General features: G+C 38.3%; 1 protein-coding gene and 1 long non-coding RNA gene across 6 annotated transcripts in view; one reads left to right on the top strand and one right to left on the bottom strand.

Moving 5' to 3' along the window:
* Nucleotides 1–10,123: 10,123 nt before the first annotated feature.
* Nucleotides 10,124–20,757, bottom strand: LOC103734035. 5 transcript variants are annotated; one of them, XR_607259.3, is made up of 5 exons: nt 20,620–20,757; nt 18,546–18,686; nt 13,524–13,656; nt 13,031–13,109; nt 10,124–10,298 (listed from the first exon to the last, which is right to left on the bottom strand). It is a non-coding gene; the product is annotated as an uncharacterized LOC103734035 (long non-coding RNA). The 5 variants fall into 5 exon arrangements; XR_001872438.2 differs by having other exon boundaries at nt 13,524–13,639; XR_001872439.2 differs by having other exon boundaries at nt 13,524–13,639; nt 18,557–18,686.
* The window catches only part of Fgf10 (fibroblast growth factor 10), an 86,076-nt gene continuing 82,651 nt past the window's right edge, over nt 19,787–23,211 (top strand). Inside the window, exon 1 of the mRNA XM_008832933.3 lies at nt 19,787–20,947. Within this exon, the coding sequence (XP_008831155.1) occupies nt 20,575–20,947 (373 nt within the window). The 5' untranslated portion in view covers nt 19,787–20,574. The remainder of the gene's footprint in view (nt 20,948–23,211) is intronic.

The raw sequence follows: 23,211 nt of genomic DNA, 5'->3' as shown, positions 1-23,211 counted from the left end.
TAAATCATAGAATGCATTCTTCTGTGGAAATGATAATAGGATGGAAATAGATGGCTTGTGAAATGGAAGGAAGAACTAAAAGCTAGATCATTTACCAACAACCTATAACAAATTTTGTTGTTTGGATCAACTTAAGCCTAGAAAACATCTATGACAATTGTCCAGTGCAGCATGGACTACATATAAAAAGTGTTTAATTCTTCAAATCCTTGCTCTGACAGTACTACTTTTAAAGGTGGTGGACTGAAATTGGAGTTGTGTTTTGTATCTTTTACAGTTCTACTATTGCAACAAAAGTCATACTAAAAGTTAAAAGATACATTTTGAAAAAGCTTTAGCAATAAAATGTCTATGACCATTGCTCAGATCAAATAATTACCAAAGTTCTCTGGACATTGTTACTAGAGCATTTAAATAAAATACTGTGACTATAAAACTGAAAGTGTTCTTTCTCCTCAAACTTAAGAAACAGTAAGCATAGATGTATTTGGAATGGAGGCAGTATTGCAGATGCTTATGATAACTTGAAAACATCAAATGAAAAGCTCATATTTTTATAAATTTGTATGATACTTAAATATTGAAAAGGAAAACCTATTAGCACATACGTTTGAAGACATCTGAGAAATCCCAATATCCTCTGACTCCGCATCCTTGAGAAGAATAAAAATGAATTTCCATCATTCAGATTCTTCTGAAATTGTTAGAGATGGTGTTCTCCTAAATGCTTCCCTGCCTGGACTGGAATGTAGTATTCATGGACTGCCAAACGCACTTCTCAACAGCCATATACTTATCCTCACTCCCTCCACCTACCATCTTACCACAGGCTCGATGATTTTATGGTCTAGGATTCAAAGATCATTAACTCAAAAATTGTCAGAGACAGATAAGATGATGTTAAATTGTAAAACAGGCAGCTGAGAGGCAGCAGAAAAGAGCAAGGTCTATGGTGAAATCTCAAGTAAATACCTACCTAAAGTATCCCAATTAAACTTACTAAAAACAAAGTTGCAATGTTTAACCCAGGATGATGTGTTACCATGTTAGATTCAATTCAGTGGCTGCCATGTTACAACTTTTAGTCTTGATTACTGTTTCTGATCATTGGCTATAAGTTAGATTTATTGCATGAATAAAAATAAAATATAACCATATACACCAAGACCCTTACCTCAGAAATGTGGGTAAATTGGTAGGTAGTGGGTCTCAAGGATTGATATCTTTTAACTAGTTCCCAGGCAAAACTGCCGCCAAAGCTGAAAACCTCTGATCTAAAGCAAATTTGACCCAAGGCTGCATTTTGCAAGCTAAAATAAGAAGTCTTTAACTACAACTCAAAGTCACAGCTCATTGGCCTGTATTTATTTTGAACATAACATAAAATATATAGCTGAAAATGAAATATGTGAAAAATCTAGCCATTGCCTATAAAAAGCACCATTGGGGATATAACCATTTTTTTTTTGCATTATACTGTTTGTCATGAGTTGAAAACTCTTCTTCCTTCAAGTCAATGCACGCACATGAATCACTGTATTGTTTTCATTAAACTATTGTGTTCTAGCAGAAATTGTCTATAAAGAAAATTACTTGCAATACATTTCTTTTACTTTTATGAGTAATAGAAATAAAAAAATTATTGTTGTGTATCTTTTGGCTTAAGGATGAAAACAATGTGCATACATATTTTTCATTTTCAAGATTCAATAATTGCTTCTTTCTCTGTACTATAACTAAGGAATTGAATTATAATTGTTAAAAAAAAAGATGCTGGGAGATACTATTTTCCTGTCATTGGTAAAAAAAAAAAAAAAATTACATCCCAGAGTACCTGACACAACTTAATCTACTAGTAATGTAAACATCTATTATTCAATTTAAAAAGAAATAAATTTGAATATGTCACATGAACATCACTTGTTTCCGTACTTAAAATCTGATTGCTATAGGTCAGGAACAAGCTGTTGCTAATTTGTAGGTTTTTATTAAAAGTCATTCACAGAGCTGTTTCTTCACACAACTTTAGATCACATGTTCATTTGTTAGATAAAGTTAAGGACTCAATCTCATTTCAGAACATGATCTCTATATTTACACGTATTGGGGTTTTTCAAAGAAATATAACCAACTGTGTGTGTGTGTGTGTGTGTGTGTGTGTGTGTGTGTGTGCATGTCCCATGCAGAGGAAACTTGTGATTGTGAGAGTTGGCAAGATCAAGTGATGTAAAGTGGGCCAGCAGGCTGGAGCCTTAGGTAAATGGTGACACTGAAACTTTAGTCTAAAGTCTATCTAGAGGCAGAAATCCTTGTTTCCCAAGAGACTCTTTTTTCTTCTCCTGAGCTCTTCAGCTGATTAGGTGATTCTTACTTATTATTAAGGGCAATTTGTTTATTAAATATCTATCGATTTAAGTTTTATACTCTGATTTTATTAATAAAGATCACTTAAAATAAGATCACATGTTAGATTAAAATAAGTGAAAATAGATCATGGGTACTTCCTTTTTAAAATTATATTCGTTTGTTTAGTTATTGTTTGCGTGTGTGCATGTGTGTATGTGGCAAGGCATGTGGGTGAAGGCCAAAGGACAATTTACAGGAGACCATTCTCTCCTTCCATCATGTGGGTTCAGAGACTGGAACAACTCAGGTCATCACGTTCGGTGGCAGACATAACTATCTGCTGCACTATCTCGCTGATCCCCATGGATATTTTCAAGATAAGGTCAGTAAAGAAGCAACTAAAAGTAAGGCTGAAAGAAAGGATAACACATTTAAGCATTGCGGCTATAGGCAAGAATCCAGTGTTCATGAAGCTTGGTCTGTAGAACACTTCTTAAGTAATGACATTTGGGAAAGTCAGTAAGCCTCAACTCCCCAGCCCTCTCTGAAGGAAAGCTGGACAAGCTTGCCTCACTGGCTCCAGTACGAAGAGCTGTCTCACAAGGTAAAGCACTTCCTGCTTGCAATTGGTACATTGTGCCAGAGTTAAAATACCAAGCTGTGTTCCAAAGAGAGATGCCAAGGTCAATTTGTAAAAATGTGTCCAAATATACTGTCAAATCAGACCTGAGAAGCGAAGCCAAGACAGCTTGGGATCCAGGAAAGTACACATGAAGAAACAATGGGTTAGGAATTGGAACGGGGAGACCGAGCAGGATCTAAGACCTTGGGCTGTCAATGTTCGAGGTGAAGCAAAAGAGAAATCAAGCCAGGATATTTAATGGACTCAGGAAAGGGTAGGCAGCAAGCAAATGGACTTTTAAAACTTAGGTGCTGTAGAAAATAATTCTATGAGAGATTTAAAGGGATGTAAAATAAGTGGTAACAAACGTAACTTGAGTGGGAAAGCTGATAGTTCTTGATTCTTCTCAACCGTATTCTTACTGATTCAATTTTCAAATAGAGTTGAATTTTAACCAAATAATTATGTGCTAGAAAACAAGAACCTTTGCCAAAATGTTATATTGAATACGAGAATGTTAATATCAATTTATTCGTTACCTTTTGAAATAGCTTAATCAGTTGCTACTCAGAAACCTCCCCCCAAAATAAACAAACAAACGCTTAAAGAGTGAAAGTTTGGGAATATAATGGCAGATATTTTTTACATAAAATTTATAACTTTCTGGGGCTGGAGAGATGGCTCAGTGGTTAAGAGCACTGACTGGTCTTGCAGAGGACCTGGGTTCGATTCCCAGCACCCACATGGTGGCTACAAACCGTCCTTGACTCCAGTACTAGGGGAATCCGAAGCCCTGTTCTGACCTCCGCAGCATTGCATGACACGGGTGCACTCACATACATGCAGGGAATACACTCATTCATATACATAAAATAAAAATAATAAAATAAATTTTTAAAAAATTTTTAACTTTCTTAGATTATGTGTCCCTGAAACAAACTCAGGTATAAGAATCTCTTTGCAAGTGATTTATTTAAAAGCAGGGCTATTAATACTTGAAATTAAGAAAGATTTTAAAATGTTAGGTAAAATCTGTAAAAGTCATAGTATTTATAGACATTACTTATTGTATGATTTAAGCTCACTTGCATTTTTGAATAAACAAAAGTAAATATGAACATAATAAGATATAGTAATATTTCTAAAACATAATTGTCAGATATACATGCAAAATCTTTTTTAAAATTTTGATCTCAAATACAAAAATCAATTTTCTTTTTGTGAATATTCAAAAACAGTATGTATTTCTTTCCACAACTGAAACAATGTAATATGTTAAGAGGAAAAACAAGGAAAGAAAAAATAAACCTAATGCAAATCCTCTTTCATTTCTACACTTTCAAATAAACAATTTTAAATTATTGTTTTTATTTTTAATATCTCTACCCATATTTATACAAACATTTGCACCTAAATAATATTATACACAAATATCTTGAACCTATGCCTTACCTGCTAGTGTTTTATTTTCCGTTTCCGAACTTATTTTTGAAAGAGGAAATTTCATCAATAGCCCAAGTTGGCCTCAAACTTGTGGCAGTCTCCTACCTCAGTATTCTAAGTGTTGGAAGTACAGGTATGAGCCATCACGCTTAGCTGCTGATACATTCCTAGAAGTAGCTTCTGGGCTAAGTCTGTAACATTTTACATTTAAAGAGGTAAAAATAAGTTCAGCTGATAATCTAGTTTGCTATTTCACTGAGAAAACAACTTCCTTATACAACATCACCATGCATCTTCCAGGATCTATATATCATATACCAAGTTCTCTCACAAATCATAACCATCTTTCTCCTGATCTGATCTTTCCAGCTTTAAAATATACCTGTCTCCTGCTTACTGCAGACCAGTTTGCACTTTCCCGTTCTTTCCTATTCTTTCTCACTATCCTAAACAAGCACTTTTTCTGTTTCCTCAAGACACAATATTGTGATTCCATCCTTTACTACTCCCTTTCTCCACTGCCCACACACTTCATATCAGAGGCCATGCCATGAGTGCTTTAACACATATCTGGATACAGCCACATTTCAACATCTTTAAAATTACTACCTTGTCTTTTTTTCCTTTATTATGTCTCTAGTTGCCAAAGTAAACATTCTGTTTTTACTTTTTATTACTTTTTTTAAAAAAAAATATTATTCCAGACTTTTTTTTGCAGCGTATTTTAATTATATTCATAAGCTCTCTACTCCCTCCTCTCAAAATCTGTTACTTTCTGCTCAAAAATCAAAATAGTACTTTGCTTGTTGGAGACATAGGTTTTATTTATAGTCCCTCATGTCTGATGATGCTGAATACCTTTGCAAATATTTAATCTTCTTTTACTTATCCTTTAACAATTTCAGTCATTTTAATTGTGCTAACATTCGATTATTGAGCTGCCCAGTTCCTTCGTCTGTCTAGACACCTCTTCTTTTTCAGATGCATGGTTTATGTACCTTTGCTCCAGTCTATGGTTTGACTCTTCATTTCTTTACTCAGTATCTTGATAAATCTATATTATACTTTTGACATGGCATAATTTATCACTTCTGTAGTTTATATTTATGCAACCTAAGAAACATTTTCTTTCCTGAGCAAGGCATAATTTACCACTTCTATATAGAGCATGCTCTATTTTTTTCTAGAAAATGTTTTATTTGAGCTTTTATATCTATGATTCATCATGAGTTAATTTTCGTGTATGGTAAGGGTTAATGTAGGGGTTAAACTTTTGTACAGTCAGTTGAAATATGTTTCTTCTTATACCATATTCTAACAGAAATTATAAGAAATTGTCAATATATCCTTATAAATTATTTTAAATAACTCATTGAAGACATCTAGACTTGAAATTTTCTTTGGAGGTAAGATTTTTTTTTTTTAATCTTTTTGAGACAGGGTCTCCCTGTAGCCCCAGCTGTCTTGGAACTCACTATTTAGACCAGGCTGGCCTTGAACTCACACAGATCTGCCTGCCTCTGCTTCCCAAGTGCTGGGACTACAGGCATGTGACACCACTCCGGGCATAAGATTTTTTATTACAAATGGAATTTCTTTAGTATAAGGATTTTTTCCACTTTTGTCAGAAGGGATACATTCAGCATTTTCTGTATTAATTTTCATTCATTTTTCTCTATGTTGTCAACCTTACTTTCTATGATTATTCATGTTATTATATTGTTACTTTTTATTTATTTATTTATTTATTTATTTATTTATTTATTTATTGGTCTTTTTGAGACAGGGTCTCCCTCTAGCTCCAGCTGGCCTGGATTCGCTATGGAGACCAGGCTGGCCTTGAACTCCCAAAGATCCACCTGCCTCTGCCTCCTGAGTGCTGGGATTAAAGGCGTGCAGCACCACGCCCAGCAATGTTGTTACTTTTTAGTGTCATTCATAAATTGCATCTTTAAAACAGTTTTAAGTTCATAACAAAACTGAACAGAAAGCTCAGAAAGTTCCCATATATCCCCATCTCCCCCATACATTCCCATTCATCTGTATCTCCCCCAAACATTCCCATATATCCCTGTCCCCCGACACATTCCCATTTATCTGCGTCTCCCCCACACATTCCCATATATCCCTGTCCCCCCACACATTCCCATATCTCCATCTCCCCCACACATTCCCATTCATCTGCATCTCCCACACACATTCCCATACATCCCCATCTCCCCCACACATTCCCATTCATCTGCATCTCCCCCCACATTCCCATACAACCTCATCTCTCCCACATATATACCTCCCAGTATCAACATTCATACCAGAGAAGTATACCTGTGATAATCCATGAACCTGGACACATCATCTTCACTCAAAACCCATTGTTGTTCCAGTTTTTGTTCCTACCAGTGAGCAAAGGACTATGTTTTCTCTATATATACCTCTTTTGTTCCTTATCAGTCGACAATAAAGATGTGAATATCTCTGAATGCTCTGTCATTTGATGCATTTGCCTGCTCTTTCACTGGTACCATACTGTTTTTATTATTGTAACTTTATAGTGAGTCTCGAATGTTGATGACATCTGTCTTCTGATACTGTTCTTATGATGGTTCCTCCACTTTTGTGGAAGAAAAAAGAAGGGGGGTGGTGAGAAGGAAGGTAATTTCCTTTTTACTCTTAGTTCCTGAGGCCTTTTATCACTGACAAGTGATGTTTTCAAATTTTAAGTTTCTTAAAAGTAACTTTACTTCCACAATGGTCCTGAGCCCTGGATGGGTGGAGTTTAAGATAGGAGTCCTGTCCAAGGACCCATACTCTGCAGACTCTTATTCTCTACATTTTGTGGCCTTTTGTGTTCCTGGCTTTCTGTTGCATGAGGGAGCTTCATTGATGAGACTTGAGAGATGCATTAGTGTTCTCCTTACCCCTTGTTCTATGTTCCGTGAGATTGTAAGAGCCAGGAAGGAGGTGCACTACCATATGGAAATAGAGACCTACAGGCTTCTTGCTCATATAAACCTACAGCAGTGGTGACAGCATGTACAAGATTCATGCAACCTCAAGTAGACAAAAACCCAGCATAGAACAGGGGAAATGGCCAGAAGGTCCCAATCTTAGTTGAAGACTTATTGGCAGTTGATTACTGCTGTGTGAGTAAGAGCTGATCTTCTTAAAGGGAAGGACTCTAGATAAGCTGACTAGACCTCAGTGGATAACCTTGCACTGAGGACATCTGGGGACACTAACTTGACATGATAGGTCTTAACACAAATGACAGAATGCATAAATTCCAGTGGGGAGGCTCTGTGTGCCAATAGGGAAGGGGGTATAAAGATAATAAAAATGTTCTATATGAAAGACACAAAATTCAATTAGAAATTTACAAAAATTAACTCTTTTTTCTTATACTATTAGTTTGGAGATTAACTTCAAACACAATAAGAAAGAAAAAAGGAAAGGTGGGAGGGAAAGAAAGAAAGAAGAAAGAAAAAGAAAGAAAGAGAAAGAAAGAAAGAAAGAAAGAAAGAAAGAAAGAAAGAAAGAGGGAAAGAGAAAGAGAAAGAAAGGGTAAGGAAAGAAAAACACAGATATTCCTGAAATAAAATGCTTAGTCGGTTTTAATATTATTGTTCTGTATTGTTTTGGCTCCGTGTAGTAATTCTTAAGTTATTTTATATTCAGAAATTTTACGGATCTTCAGTTTTTTGCAATGTCTTTTCTAGACTTTCTCTTCATTTTATAACATCAGGGTTAATTTGTCATCGCTGTTTCTTAGACTTCATCAGTAACACCTACAGGATCTACAGTTTTATTTTGGTAAGATTTCTTGTAGTAAGTTTGATTTTTTTTTAAGTAATGTAGGGTGGCTATTTTAATGTTTCAAAGTTTCTGTACTTAGACATTTTTATATATTTTTATCTTTCACTTCATTGGGAAATTTCGGCCATTTCTTCTTGCTGTTGCCACATGCTGTCATTCTTTTTCCTTTTGGACATTATAGCTTGTAATGTTCTTCTACTGGCCTCAGAGTTTCTCTTTATTCTCAAAAATCTTTCTCCCAATCTCTATTTGCTTTTATTTTATTTCCTTGAGACAGGGTCTCTCTATACCCCAACTGGACTGGAATTCACTGTGTAGACTAGGCTGGACTTGATCTCACAGAGATCTGCCTGTCTCTGAATTCCAAGTGCCGGAATTAAAGACATGTGCCACCATGCCCAATCTTCTATTTTTTTAAATGAGTATGAGTGTACTGCCTGCATGTATGTAAGTGCACCCGTGTCATGCAATGCCCGAGGAGGCCAGAAGATGGCTCCGGAACCCCTGTAACTGGAGTTAGAGACCATTGTTATCCATCATGTGGGTGCAGGGATTTGAACCCAGGACTTCTGCAAGAGCAGCTAGTGCTCTTAACCATTGAGCTATCTCTCTAACCCCTAGCCCTCTATTTTTAAAATGGTAATTGTCATTTAACTGTGTTCAGCTTACCAACTCAGTCCCTTGAAATCTCTATTCTATTAAGTAAAATTTTAGGGAACTTTTTTTATTTCCAGAATTCCTTCTATCATCCTTTTGAATGGCTTCACCTCTCTGCTCTGATGTCTACCTCTGTAGACATTGTGAGTATATTTTTTGTATCTTGCTGCACTTTAATGAGCACATCTCTTCAGAGTCTTTCTATACCAATTGCAATCCTGGAGTCATGTTAAGATTGGCATATGATGATCATCTTTGTTCTGGAGAAAGGATCACATTTTTTCTCATTCCTCATATGTTGAACAAATTTTAGTTGCATTCTGGACATTGTAAATGACACAGTGTATATACTATCATAGCCCTGTTGCTGGTTAGCTTGATTGGAATCACACTGTAAGTTCTGCAGCAGCTCAAATCTCAGCTCAGTCCTTTCATGCTTAGCTGGGTTTTCTTCCACACATACAGGTTTTAGTGCTTAGCCAGAAAATTGTCTAGAACCTACAGAAAGAATTGGAGTTCCCCCTTTCTGACTCTTCTTCCAGGACAGCCCCTCACTTTCCAGTATTCCATGTTGTCACTCTGTCAGCTTGTGTCTCAGGCAAGAAATCTGCAGTATTTCATCATAGATTTGTCATGCAACATGGCTACTAACTGTAGCCTGCCCTCAGGCTTCTCTCTTTACAGCCACAAACTCTCCCCAGTTCCAAGGACCACATCTGCATATGACAATGGCTGGCATAAGAAAACAGACATGTCTTTTTATTTATCAGTGAAGTTGCCAGAAACCTTTCCTTTGTGCCAGATCTGTGTCACATGCCCATCCTAAAACCAGTCACCAGCAAAGACAATGGTGTGGTTATGTTTGGCTTAGTGAGTTCTATGGTATGAGATCGAGGGTTGGCTCTCCAAATAAATCAGTGGCTCTACCACAAAGGAAAAAGCTAGTAACCGGTCTTAGATAGGCAGCCAATTTTGTCTGCTACAGAAATTTCTACATTACAAAATTCTAGAGGATAGTTTTCACACATACTAACACAGAAATTGTGGGCCCCACAATTGTGCAATGCAATGCTGCTAAAATTAATTACTAGATGATTTTATAAAACTAAAGTTGAGAAATTTATGAAATAAAAAAACTGGTTTTAATTCCATCTCACTGCAGAACCACTTAAATGGATGTATGAACAGTGTTGTTGAAGAATTCAAAATGTATAGGTGATTAGACACAGAGCCCAGACACGCTGAAGAATAAAGTCTCACTTTAATTCCCAGGGTATCAATAGCAGGGTGGGGGGGGGCAGCGGTGTGGAACCAACATCTGCCTTTGAAAGCAGAACATAGAAGCAGAGGATTCATTCTCATTTGAGTATACATTCCAAACCCCAAAGCTTCTAGTATAAGTAATAAAGGTGGTTACCTAAAAAAGAAAATCACAAAGATATCAAGGCAAAGTATTGTTGTCTTAGATATTTCCAACACAGCTATCTCCAGACCTTGATGTCTGGTCTTTCAAAACTTCACTGAATCTGGGGATCCAGGGCTTTTCCATACACAGGATTAGGTCAGAATATTGGATATGTCAACTCTGATACTGAAGCAAGTTATTCTCCCTTCCTGTGCTTGGGCATGCATGTCTATGGTCCAGTGCCCCTTCTTCTTCCTCCCTTATCTGATCAGAATAAAGGACTATTCTAAAAACACCTAAATTTCTCTCATAAATCAAATGTAATTGCATCTTGCTGACAATGGGTTTCTAAACCTCCCTTTCTAGGGTTATTTCTAATAACCTATAGCCGTATAGCTTGAGCTCTGAAGCAGAATTGACCTGTTGTTCATGGATGTGGTATACATGTAAATATTGAACAATGTAAAAGTTGTATAAGTCTTTGAGCATTTTTAAACTTTTTTTTAATGGTTCCATGGACTGAATTAGGGCCCTGCCCATGCTAGGCAAGCGCTCTGTCACTGAGCTACACCCTCAGTGCTTATTGTTTCTTCCATTAATCCCAAATGCCCTAGCAGGCTGGCTTCTGTTTTCTTGTTTTGTTTGTTTTGTTTTCACAACACTGGGGATTGAACCCAGGCTCCTGTGCATGCTTGGCGTGTATTCTGTGCCACTGACCCAAATCTTTGTTTCTTTCTTTTTTACATTTTATTTGAAATGGGCTTCTGTTAAACTGCTGAGACTGGCTTTGAACTTGCTCTGTAGACCACATAGGTCTTCAACATGGTATCTTTTTGCCTCAGCCTCCTGATTAGCTGGAGTTACAGGCTTACATTACCAAGTCTGGATTTAGTACTCTGTATCTTTCTAGGATTCAAAGCAGGACAAGATGTCTAACTAGAGATCCTTGAAGGAATTTTATGTGTGTGTGGATATCTGTATATGCACTTCAATGCATCAATAACAGGAATAAATAGGGGGATTCCCATAATAAGCTTATAATATGGAAAAACATGGGAATAGGCTAGTTCTCACATATATGTTATCTATAGCAAATATAGCTATAGTAGTGAAAATGTGCTAGAATCTAGACAGACAAATAAGAGAATTAGATGCTCCATCCACAAATGAGTATGATGACACCAGTGTCAAAGGCAAAGACTATTTCTTTCTCACAGGTTGACTAAGACTTTCTCCTAAGGCCCTTTTTCCCTTTGCTAATAAAATTTAATATCAAAGTATCCCAGTCTCCACTAACTGAAACAGTGAGGTGTAAGCCAGAAATGCATCTAGTGGCACAGGCAACAAGGAACCTTTGGAAAGATGCTTGAGCAGAAATGTGTTGTAAAATGGCATCATTTGAATCCTAATTTAGGGAAAATTCATTCCCAGAGAAGGGATGATCTTCAAAAGGTAATGTGCTCACTGACCCTGCATTCTGAAATGCTCCTTTCCTTCTTCCCTGCTTCAGAGCAGGGGTAGGCCTCCTGCTGTTCTTGGGAGTGGTTTCTGTCCCTGGTGTGAGGAAGGGATAAAACCTTTTGCTATGGGCTAGTCTGGGGTATACACAGACTAACTTGTCACTGCCAACCTGACGGCCTAAGGAACTAGACACACCTTCCCCTGAATCACCATTTTTTAACCTGTAAAGTAAGGGCTAGAGGGCTAAAAGGACTGAAGGCTTTTCAAGGGGCAAAGGTATATAATTACTTAGGATGAAAAGGTGAGAAGCGATTGAGGAACTTTGTCTGCTTAGGGATGTATCAATTTCTCTAAGAAATCAATAGTCTGTGAAATGAATGGAATCATCTGTAAATGACCAGCCTAAAAATTATCAGAATTCATGATCCATCTTAATATTTTTCATATAAAACATCCTGATGCTTAACTTCATGATTTAGAGGTAGCTATTACTCCAATTTTAGGCAATTGTCTTTAAATGAAAACAAAATGTTCAAACAATAGCCCCAAGGGTCCAGAAAATAACATCATTAACTCCCTTCCTTATTTTCTACACTAAGCAATAATAAAGATTAATATAACATATAATGTCATGTTTACAGAATAATGATTTAAAGAATAGTAAAGTTTTATCATTGAAATATTTGTTTTTCATAGAAAATTAGTTTTAATTCAGAGTTTTAACTACAGCTTTCTAGAAATTCATTCCATTTATACACATACTTTGCTGAGTTTCTTTTCATTTACATAAAAGTATTTTATTGAACCTGTGACAATCAAAATGATTGACTCATTGGACCTCAAAATCATTAGCAAAATAAAAAGATTCTGGAGTCATCAATCAAAATGCAATCCTAGATTATATATTTCATGAGGGCAAATGCCAAGTATCTTTATCTTTTTACAGTCAAAGACTCCAGTATATCACCTTGCAAGCATGAGATGTTTTACAATGCTTCACATTAAACTACACTTCCTTGTAATCTTGTATATACACAAAAAACACATTACCATACACTGGTTACTTACTGTGGAAAATGTGTGCTGTAGTCTGCAATCAGTGTCCTAACTAGGACAGAAGTCACCCCAGATGATTCAGAAAGGAGACTTTTCATGAAGTTACACTTACCTCTATAATAGTGTATAGTGTAATAAAAGAAACAAGGGAAGATGTTGACAAACCAAAACTAAAGAGGAACTGATACCATGCCTTGTGCTTAAATAACAAGAGGAAGAAATAATACCTTAGGGACTCCATTAGTAGCTGGAGACCTGGAGGAGGAGTCCCTTGAGGAGAAGTATAGATCTGGAAGGATGCAGCTCCTGTCAGAAGCAGAACACAGAAACAAAGAGAAAGATAGGAGGAAATACCCAGAGTTCTTTCTGTGTGCTGATCTTGTAAAGACACCACTGTCTCACTGACAAAGCCAACTGCAAGTCATCTGTCAAAGGAACTTTGGAGAGGCACAGATGTCAGCACAGAGCTGAGAAGAAAAAGAGCATGAATGGATTCCCCAGGGATAAGCCAGAAGCACAGCACAGTAAAATAACCACAACACAATAACTTCTCTTATATTATTCATAGCCATTATATCTTTTGTGTCAAAGTCTGTTAAATAGGGGCAAAAGTTATAAAATTTAGGATGGGTGCTAGGTCAAATTATATTTGATAATATGTATGTTTTAGCAGGAGGCATAAGGGACTGGAGAGATGGCTCAGCCAGAAAAAGCACTTACTGTTCATCGTGGAGGGCCTGGGATCAGCTCTCATAGTGACTCATAACTGCCTGTAACTCCAGTTCCAAGGGATCTGATTCCCTCTTCTGGCCTCTGTGGGCTCCTGCATCCATGTGCTGCACAAATACACAGACTTACACAAATATACATATATTTTAAAATTAAAAAAAAACTATAGAAGATGGATTAGGTAACTCTGATCAGAAAGTAATTAACAGAATCAGCTAGAAAGCATAAAATACCATCCAAGAATCTGAGGGCAAAAGGAAAGGAGAGGAAGGGTGAACTGGCAGAAACAATGTTGCCAGAATCCTCAGCTTGTATGAGAAATCTAGAGCATAGGAATGTGCCAGGAACACAGAGTAGGAAATGATGAAATCTTGATCCTTCATGAAGCCAGTGAACAGAAGCCCCAGTTTCCCTGGGCTCTTTTGTAGAGAACAATCAGAAACAATTTTCAAGAGCCTTTCTCTCTCTTCCCAACTCTCCTCAGCTTCTTTGTTGGTCTTAAGATAACCCTAGGTTTACTATCATTAAAGGCAGAGTGACTAAAATAATTTATTCATCCATATATACATGTATGCATGTTCTTTAAGGGGCATGTTTTCCTATTTTCTTCATTGGTGAGACCCAGAGCTATTCACAAGATCCTGCTAGTACATAATAGGTACTCAATGAGCCTCACTTTAAATTTAAAAATTAAAACATACGAAAAAATAATCACATTGTAAATGTTCGCTTTGTCAAGAAATCAAAATCACCAAGAAAATATTATAATTTGCCAATTAATTTTCAAACAAAATTTTGACATATAAGAAACCCAGAGGGCTTGAATAGGAGACACAGACCTACTGGCAGCCCAGAATGCAAACAAAGCCTTTAGGGACTTCACAGCTTTGTGAAAGGAAGGTTCTGTTTACCTGTGGCAGAGAGGGGACAAGCAGCAACATTATGGAAATGTGTTTCCTGTGTTTGGTACCAATATGCACAGTTCAGCTTTCTGGAATTTTGTTGATTTATTGTGAGCATGCTTTTAACATTTCCATATAGCATTTTTTCTTGTAAAAGATTATTTATTTTTCCATCTTAGTCGTATTTCCTCCTCAGTGGTATATCATCAAATATTTGAAGGCAAGAGAACAGAAAATTTGGTTTCAAACATTTAAAAAGTTTATGCAAATGTCTGTGCTTTAAAATATCAGCCTTTTATGGAAAGTTTAACATGAGGACGTAGAAAACTGACAGAAATTATAGATTGCTTTTCTAAAACATATCATTAATTGTTTGGAGGAGAGTTTACAAATCCATAATAAATTCTAAAGAACACTTGGGTATCCTGAAAATATGTGTTGTGAATTACTTTTTAAATTTCATTTTGCTCATTTTGCTTAAGATAGTCCCCTTTGCCAAAAACACATCAACATTTGTTTTATTTTGGCTGATCAACATTTAGTTAATAATTCAATGTTAAATTGTTTTATTGTTTTTTTTCCTAGCTAACCAATTGAAGCAAAGATATGCTGGTTTTCCATAACTAAACCCTTCTAAGCTTCCTTATCACGTCCATTCTTGCAATTCAGACCTATTAGAGTAAGTAGCAGATGCTCAAGAAAAGGAAAGAGAGGGAAAGAAGAAAAAGAAAGTAAGTAGATGTGTATGGCAATGTTCAGGCTCATATGTAAGGCCTGTCATTTGAGTTCCTAAGTGCACTGTCACCAAGTGACTTCAGCCTCCACACAGTCATCTGTAAAATGCATTAACTCTGTTCAATTCCAGGTTGACTGTATCTAGTTCAAAACCCTAAAGTCAAAAATGTTCCAAAACTCCAAGCTTTTTGAGGATCATCATGACACCACCAGTGGAAAATTCCACATCTGACCTCATAGGCTAAGTTGCAATTGAAATAGAGGCACACTAACATTTTTTTAATCTGTGTGTGTATGTGTATATGTGTATGGTATGTATACATATGTAGTGTATGCACATATGTGTATGCAATACATGTGCCCATGAGTTCATGGAGGCTTGAGAAAGACTTTGGCTGTCCTGCTTAGCAAACTTCACCTAATTCCCTCACGACACAGTCTCTCAATGAACCTTGAGCTAGGCTGTCAACCAGGGATTCTCCTGTCTCTAGCTCTACAACATTAGGATTACAGGTGATCACAGAAATGCCTGGGCTTTTGTGTGTGAGTGCTAGGAATTAGATCTTAGGTCTTCATATTTGCATAGCAAATGCTCTTACCTACTAAGTTATCTCCCCACACCCTTAAAATATTAAACAAAATTGCTTTCAAGTAATGTATATGAAGTGTATTTAAAATGTAAACAGATTGTATACATAGACATGGATTCCATCTGCAAAATACCTCTCAATGTATATACCAATTTTACAAAATTCAACATATCTGAAATCTAAAACACTTCTGGTCCTCCGCATTTTGAATACGGGAGGTACAACCTGTATGACTGGGCTTCCTACTGGCTTTTAAGCATTACCCTACTTTCTGCAGGGTAAAATCATCTTTTCCTTTCAATTAAAGCCCTTAGTTTAAAAACAATAATCATAAACTATCCCTTGTTTAGCCCAAATGTTATTGGTTGTGATCATTACTTCTAGAAGTAGCTTTGGGAGAAAATAAGGTTAAAAAACAATTTCTTACCACTAGCATTTCCTATATCTGTGGATAAGAAAATGGGTACATGCCCCTAAGGTCTACACCACAAGCTTTAAAAAAATAAGGCCTGTGCATGTCAAAATTGTCAAAGATCCTGACTGACTTCGACTTGATTTAGCATTATTTGAAGCAGCTTACTGACATTGCCAATAACATCACACATAATAGAACACATATCTTGTAACTGAGCCACAGATAATGCTGAGCAGCATAAAGAATCCAGAAAATCCATGTTTTAAATGTAAACTGTTCAAAGAAAATCGCTACTGAGGGATCTGGGAGACTGCCTCATGCTAAGGCTTTTATAGGGACCTACCACATTTCAGGATTCTTTAATGGCTCCTCCTCATGATCTTACTTTAAAGTCTCCATAATTCTCAAGATATCACATTTAACAAAAGTTCAGCTCTGTTTTTCTCAATAAAGATTTAGACTAATATTAGACTAATATCAGACTAAAGATTTAGACCAAGATTTAGACTAATGTGTTTAGACCGTGGAAATAGAGCATGCCTTCCAAAGATTGGATAAAAGAGACAGACAGCCTTTTAGAGTTAGTAGGTAGCACTCTAATCTGAAGCTTGTACTGTCCTTTTCAATCTTAGCAGAGAAACAATTAATAAAGGAACCCATTAAGACCTGATTATTGTAGCTAAAAAAAGGAAGGTAGAATTTCAGTCCTTTGAAGTAACTGAGAATGATTCAGGCCTCATTACAGAGATAGAATCTACATTCATACATTTATGTTAGTGATTCAAATCTATTGGGAGAGATTGAATTCCGTTAAATAGTGCATCTTTCCTGTGGAACTTTTCTCAGGCTTTCTGGGACTAACCTAAGAAGTGACCTAACAATACAAAGTAGTGGGGTATTTAGGGATTCAACTGTGCTATAAAAGAAAGGCTGTACAGAAAAGAAAAAGAAGAATGAGATATAATCTAAAAAGCTATGTCAGCTTTTCCTTTGGGCAGTTCAGTAAATGCCCTTCCTGTCATCACGTTGTACAGAGAAGAGGCGAAAGGACTCCAGAACTTTCAAACACTGCACCTGCTACAGCAAGTTTAATGTGGAAGTTTTGAGGATGTCTTTTTCATTCTTTTAGACAGGATAGGAATAAAACTTTTACCTAAAAGATACGTATAGCTTCTATTGGTGCAAAAGTTAATTGTGTATGGGTCTGTGGGGGGTCTGTGGGGGGGGTCTGTGTGGGTCTGTGTGTGTATGTAATATAGCAAGAGAGAGACAGAGACAGAGACAGAGACAGAGACAGACAGAGGTGTTGGTTTGGAGGAGTGCATGGTGTGAATTAAAAAAAAAATTTAAAACCCCCAAGTTGGCATCAATAGTGCTGGTTACAAGTGTAGAGAAACCCCAAAATAATAACTTCCTGTGTTTTGTAATTTTTCACAGCAGAATCTTTATTATATGGTTCCACCAAACATAATTTTTAAAAAACATGTAATTTTAATTAGTTGTCAATTCAAACATTTGGATTCTTCTTACTACTTGGCTGCAACTCAAATCCTTAGAAACTGTACACTCTTTTAAGCATTTGTCTGCTCAGGTATAAAACTGTGAACTAGGAAATTGAAATTAGCACTGTGGGCTCATTTTTCAATATCAATGCTTTAATTAAAGAAGCAAGACTTGTTTGACGCATGCTCTTTATTTGCTTAAATTTCAATTAATAGCTACAGAAATCAGAGCTAATTATATTAAACTTAGAAATCTGCTGTGATGTTTACCACACTGTTGAAATCTTTTGAATAAGCATTGCAATGAGTTATAAATAATGCAATTAAAAGCCTGATTCTGGTATAAAATGATTGTATTTCAAAGGTTCTGAATACACAAGAAAATATAAGAACATGCACGTCAAGTTATTTTTCAAGTCACTAAAATACATTTGGGCAAGCATTAGCAATCCCTATCTCTCAATTTTTTTAATTTTATTTTTTTCTCTAATGCCCAATGAAGACAGAAACCAAATGCACATAACAGGGGTCTGGATTGTATATTCAAGCTCTAGTTAGAAGTTCCTTCTGAATTATAGCTATGGGTCTTCAACTCCCAAGTTCACATTGAAATGTTTGCATCTTAGGTGGGCAGCCTTTTAGGTTATACCATATGAAATAGCCACTTTCCTAAATGAAAAACTGCAAAATATTGACAATTCTATATGCTTCAACAGAAGGCAAATGTCTAGCTGCCTTAGCCAGTATACTAAAACATGCTCCTGCATTCCTTTCAAGTCAAACATCCCCAGTTTAGAATATTTTATTAAGAAAGTGGTCCTCTAGGAACTGTGTCACACTCGAGTTGGAATGGATTATCACAATATTACCTTCCTTGTACCTTTTAACTCTTGACACAGGCTTCTGTCTGTCTACTCCTGGGTTGTGAGCTGGTTTCTGTAAGCAGCCAAGAAGTTGGGGCGGGACTCTGCTGTGCAAGAGTAAGAAGAAAAAGCTCCTAGGTAGGGAAGCTGTGGAGTAAAACAGAGCCCTTTAAACATTACATTTAAAGATAGGGAAAAATCATTACTTTTATGATAAAATGCAAAGGAAATTGCATTGAGAAGAAAACCGTCAGCGGGGTATTTGGTCAAATTGTATGGTAAAATCTTTGCGGTCTCAGTAAACCATGTTCGCTTTGAAGTGCATGCGTGATTCCCTTAAGGACTCATGTTAGCAATTAGAAATCCGTAACTTGGGTCCCTGATTTCGTTTGTGCCAAGAGAGAGGCGACATTTAAGGGTGACGATAAATCTCCCTGAGCTCAAAAGGAAGAGAGGGCCAAAGTGTGAACTTTTTACTTCAGCAACGGAAGCGAGAAATCAATGATTCATTAAAACCGAGACCTCCTTGGAAGCTGGCAGGAGAGGAGGAAAGGAAGCTCATTATGCCTCCCTTTTCTGCGCTAGCTCTGTTCAGTTTCTAATCTGCTATTCGGGAGCGTTTTCCCTCAGCATCTTCTGCCCTCTTCCTCCCAGACCTCTCCCTGCTTCAGGAACCTAGAGGGGAGAAACACAGACACACACAGACGAGAGAGAGAGAGAGAGAGAGAGAGAGAGAGAGAGAGAGAGAGACTCACGCGTGCGCGTGCACACACACACACACACTCACTCACTCTGTCACGCATATACACATTCGCACACACGCACAAAAAATAGCCAAGATCCAAGCTCTATTTTCAGGGCCAAAAGAAAGGGGGAGGGGAAAAAAAAAAACCTACGCTGAAAAACAAGTGAGCAAGGGGCTCCCCGAAGGGAGGGGTTCGGGCTGGAGGACCGCAAAGTTCGGAAAGCAGGAGGGGAACTCGCGCTGGTGGCCTGCGCTGCGAGCCCAGGACGCTGGAGCAGCAATTAGCTGAGGCTGCAGGCTGGGGCGGCTGCGACACCCACAGAGGCAAGGAGGGACCAGCCGCCCCTGAGCTGGGAGCAAAGGCATCGCACACTCCTCTCACTCCACTCCCAGTCCCCCCCCCAACTAGGCCCCTTCCCCCTCCCTATCCCTGTCGTTCCCAGCAGCGCAGGGTTTCAGATGTCCCACCGCCGTTTGACCCCCCTCCCCCCCCTCCTTTTCCACCCCTGCAAATGAGGTTTGACCAGCAGAAACAGAGCCCACCTCTGGCTAAGAAGCACTGACATTTAGACTCTGGGCTTCAACCTGTTTACAAGCGGCTTTCCAAGGGACTAGGGGTGGAGGGTAGGGCCAAACAAAACACCAGCCGCCAGCCGCCCCCCAAACAAGAAGTGGCTTTCTGGAGGCTTCACATCAACAGGCACCACCAAAAAGAGAAAGGAAGAGGGAGAAGAAAACAACAGCGACTGGGCAGCAGCCTCCAGTTCTGACAACTCCAAAGAGACACACTTTTAGAAGTGGCCAACAGGCTGGGACTCTGCAGAGACTGACCAGAAGGTGCCAACCGCAGAGGGACGCAGACATCTCCCTGCACCCCCACCCCACCCACTTTGGGGTTTGTTCACCGTGCTGTCATCTGTTTCTTCAGACCTTTTTTTGCATCTAACATGGTGAAGAAAGGAGTGAAGAAGAGAACAAAGTAACCCCCAGGGAAGCGAAGAGTGTTGGTGACCTGCACCACCAGTTACTACTGCTGCGGCCACCCACGTCCACCATTCACCCGGAGACTGGAGAGGCACAGGCAGCGGATTCGAGAACGGAGCAGGACAGGCAGCCGGCCCTTCCGAGGAGTTATGGATGTTGGTGCATTCGCTTCTGGCCAGATCCGCGCCCAGAGGGAGCTAACCAGTAGCCACCACCTCCAGCTGTCTCCTTGCCTTGCACTAGGTCTTACCCTTCCAGTATGTTCCTTCTGATGAGACAATTTCCAGTGCCAAGAGTTTCAGTACAATGTGGAAATGGATACTGACACATTGTGCCTCAGCCTTTCCCCACCTGCCGGGCTGCTGCTGCTGCTGCTTCTTGTTACTGTTCTTGGTGTCTTCTGTCCCTGTCACCTGCCAAGTTCCTGGTCAGGACGTGGTGTCACCGGAGGCCACCAACTCTTCTTCCGCCTCCTCTTCCTCCTCCTCCTCTTCCTCCTCGTCCTCCTCTTCGTCCTCCTCCTTTTCCTCTCCTTCCAGTGCCGGGAGGCATGTGCGGAGCTACAATCACCTCCAAGGAGATGTCCGCTGGAGAAAGCTATTCTCCTTTACCAAGTACTTTCTCAAGATTGAGAAGAACGGCAAGGTCAGCGGTACTAAGAAGGAGAACTGTCCATACAGTAAGTAACAAATGCATGCTCCCCTCCTTCCGATTACCCACCCCCACCCCATACGGGGGGGGGCAGAATCTGTTCCAGATGTGGCCAGCTAAATATTTATGTCCCCAACCCCTGTAAAATGATTAACTGGAATACTTTCACACTAAATCAGCCCCCCCACACACACACCCTGCATATACATTGCTAAGTCCCCTCCCCTAGGCGAGCTTCCTCCACACCCCCTTACCCATTGCCACCCTATCTGCCCCTTCTCTCTGGTGTGTCACGGCCGACCACTCCTGGCACCCTAGCGTTGTTGCAGTGAGGAGATGCCCCTTTTTAATCTTAATGCCTTCCCCCACCTTCTCAGAAGGTCCCCTCTCCCCTACTTCTGGAAACGGCTCAAGTAAACACATTTTGTTTCCTTTTGCTGGCAATCTTAAGAGTTTGGGGACAAGTTCCTCAAGCTGAAAATAATTATCCACTGTCAATTATAGGGGCTTTATGGGAACTTGAAGGAAGAAAAGCCCCTTCCACTATCTCCCTGCCCCCATCTTCTTGCCCCACCACCTCTAGACAGAAGTCAAAGAGTTTTTCTGGTTTTGATTTTTTTTTTCTCTCTTTTCCGGTCCCTCATGTTGGTTTGAGTGATTGCAGTCCATGAAGTTAGCTTTTCAGGCAGCACCGATGCTATTTGTCTTCTTGCCTTCTCTCTTGGTAACATGATGCTCGTGTCTGCATTGTCAATAGCATATGCCTGCTTTGTGGTGTCCTGTTGTACTGTTTCTTCTGAAACCTCTCATATTGCAGAGCCATACTACTTCAGCACTGTAAACATCTGGGACTGGATTCACGCAGACCTCACACAAATTTCATTGTCATTCTTTTATTTTCAAAGTAAAAGTCATAACTCTGTTTCCATGGCTGTAGCTTATCCCACAGGGTGAGCTTTTCGCCTTAGCACAGATTCTGCAGGAGAATTTCTTTCCTTTCTTCTTTCCCTCTGGTCTTTCTTTCCATCCTTCTTTCTTTCGGGGTGTGGGCTGAATAGGAGGAGGAAGAACGAGGAGGGAAGGGGTGGATACCATGTCTCTTCTTGAATCAACCCAGCCAAGGCAGATTATTCTGTTGGCTTCTTTTCCTGGTTACTTTCAAGTGCTCAGACTTATTCATCCCCATTGATTGTTATTTGAAAGGATCCCAAGGCTATGTAATGACACACTGAAGACAGTACACAATGACATTTAAACATCTTTAATGACCATTTAGCTTTATCTCTTTGGTAAATTCCAAGTCACTTTAAAGGGAGACCTTTTTGTGTAAGTTTTTGGGGAATTCCAAGCATACATTTTCTAGCTAACTTAAGTACAGGGGGTCAAGATGGACATTTCAGGAATCCTTGGCTCAGAATGTATCAGGCACTTAATGAAAATGACAGCTGGCCAGAATTTAGAGTTTTACTTTTTAGTAAAGATTTGCATGAATTAAGTCAGTTTTCTTCTTTGGGAACTCACATTCAAGGTTAAGTTTTGTTCCTTTCCAATTACCTTCATTGTATTTGTTCATTAAAATTAGCAATATGTTTGCAGAGGCATTTGAGAATAGTCTTGTTTCAGGGTTAGAACTGAAAATGTTAAATAATCTGTTATATATGCATATTTCATTTGGACTCTTAGAAAGTAATTAAAATGATCTCATCAATGATTATTACTTTTCCTTGAAAGTCTTTTGCCACCTGAATTCATTAGATACTATGTATAACCTTCATTGTTTGCTGATGATTTAATATTTTTGCTTACATCTGAAGCAAAATTGAGTGGTGGTGCCCAATTAAGAGGAAAAAGACTTGCCTTTATATTGGGTTGCAATGTTTCCTTTCTAAAAATTCTCATGGACTGGATTTCTTCATAATTTTAGTTCACATGGAAAACTCAAAGAAATTTAATAAAATTCCTAAGTCTTAACCTAGAGGTAACTTTATTCATTTTAAATTTTTGATTATTTAATTTTACTGTTGCTCTAAGTGTCTCTTCAATATACTACAACGACCAACCTGTAGTTATTTTGGTTTATGGAACTTAAGCTACTATTTTCTAAAATAATGATCACTGTGCCTTGAACTACTTAGTTAAATGACTTCCAGGGGACACATTGAGTTTTATTTTTATAATATGAACTATTCCAAATGAGGGAATTATGCAATTTTTATTGCATGAACAAGTGCAGCAAATTTCTATCCTAAGAGTTAAAAATTATATCTCTAATATAGGAAAACCTATGCTAAT

The sequence above is a fragment of the Nannospalax galili genome, unplaced genomic scaffold (genome assembly GCF_000622305.1).
Source record: "Nannospalax galili isolate Female #2095 unplaced genomic scaffold, S.galili_v1.0 scaffold235, whole genome shotgun sequence".
Classification (NCBI taxonomy): Eukaryota; Metazoa; Chordata; class Mammalia; order Rodentia; family Spalacidae; genus Nannospalax; species Nannospalax galili.
The sequence above is the reverse complement of the archived record's forward strand: the minus strand, read 5'-3'. Positions and strand labels throughout refer to the sequence as shown.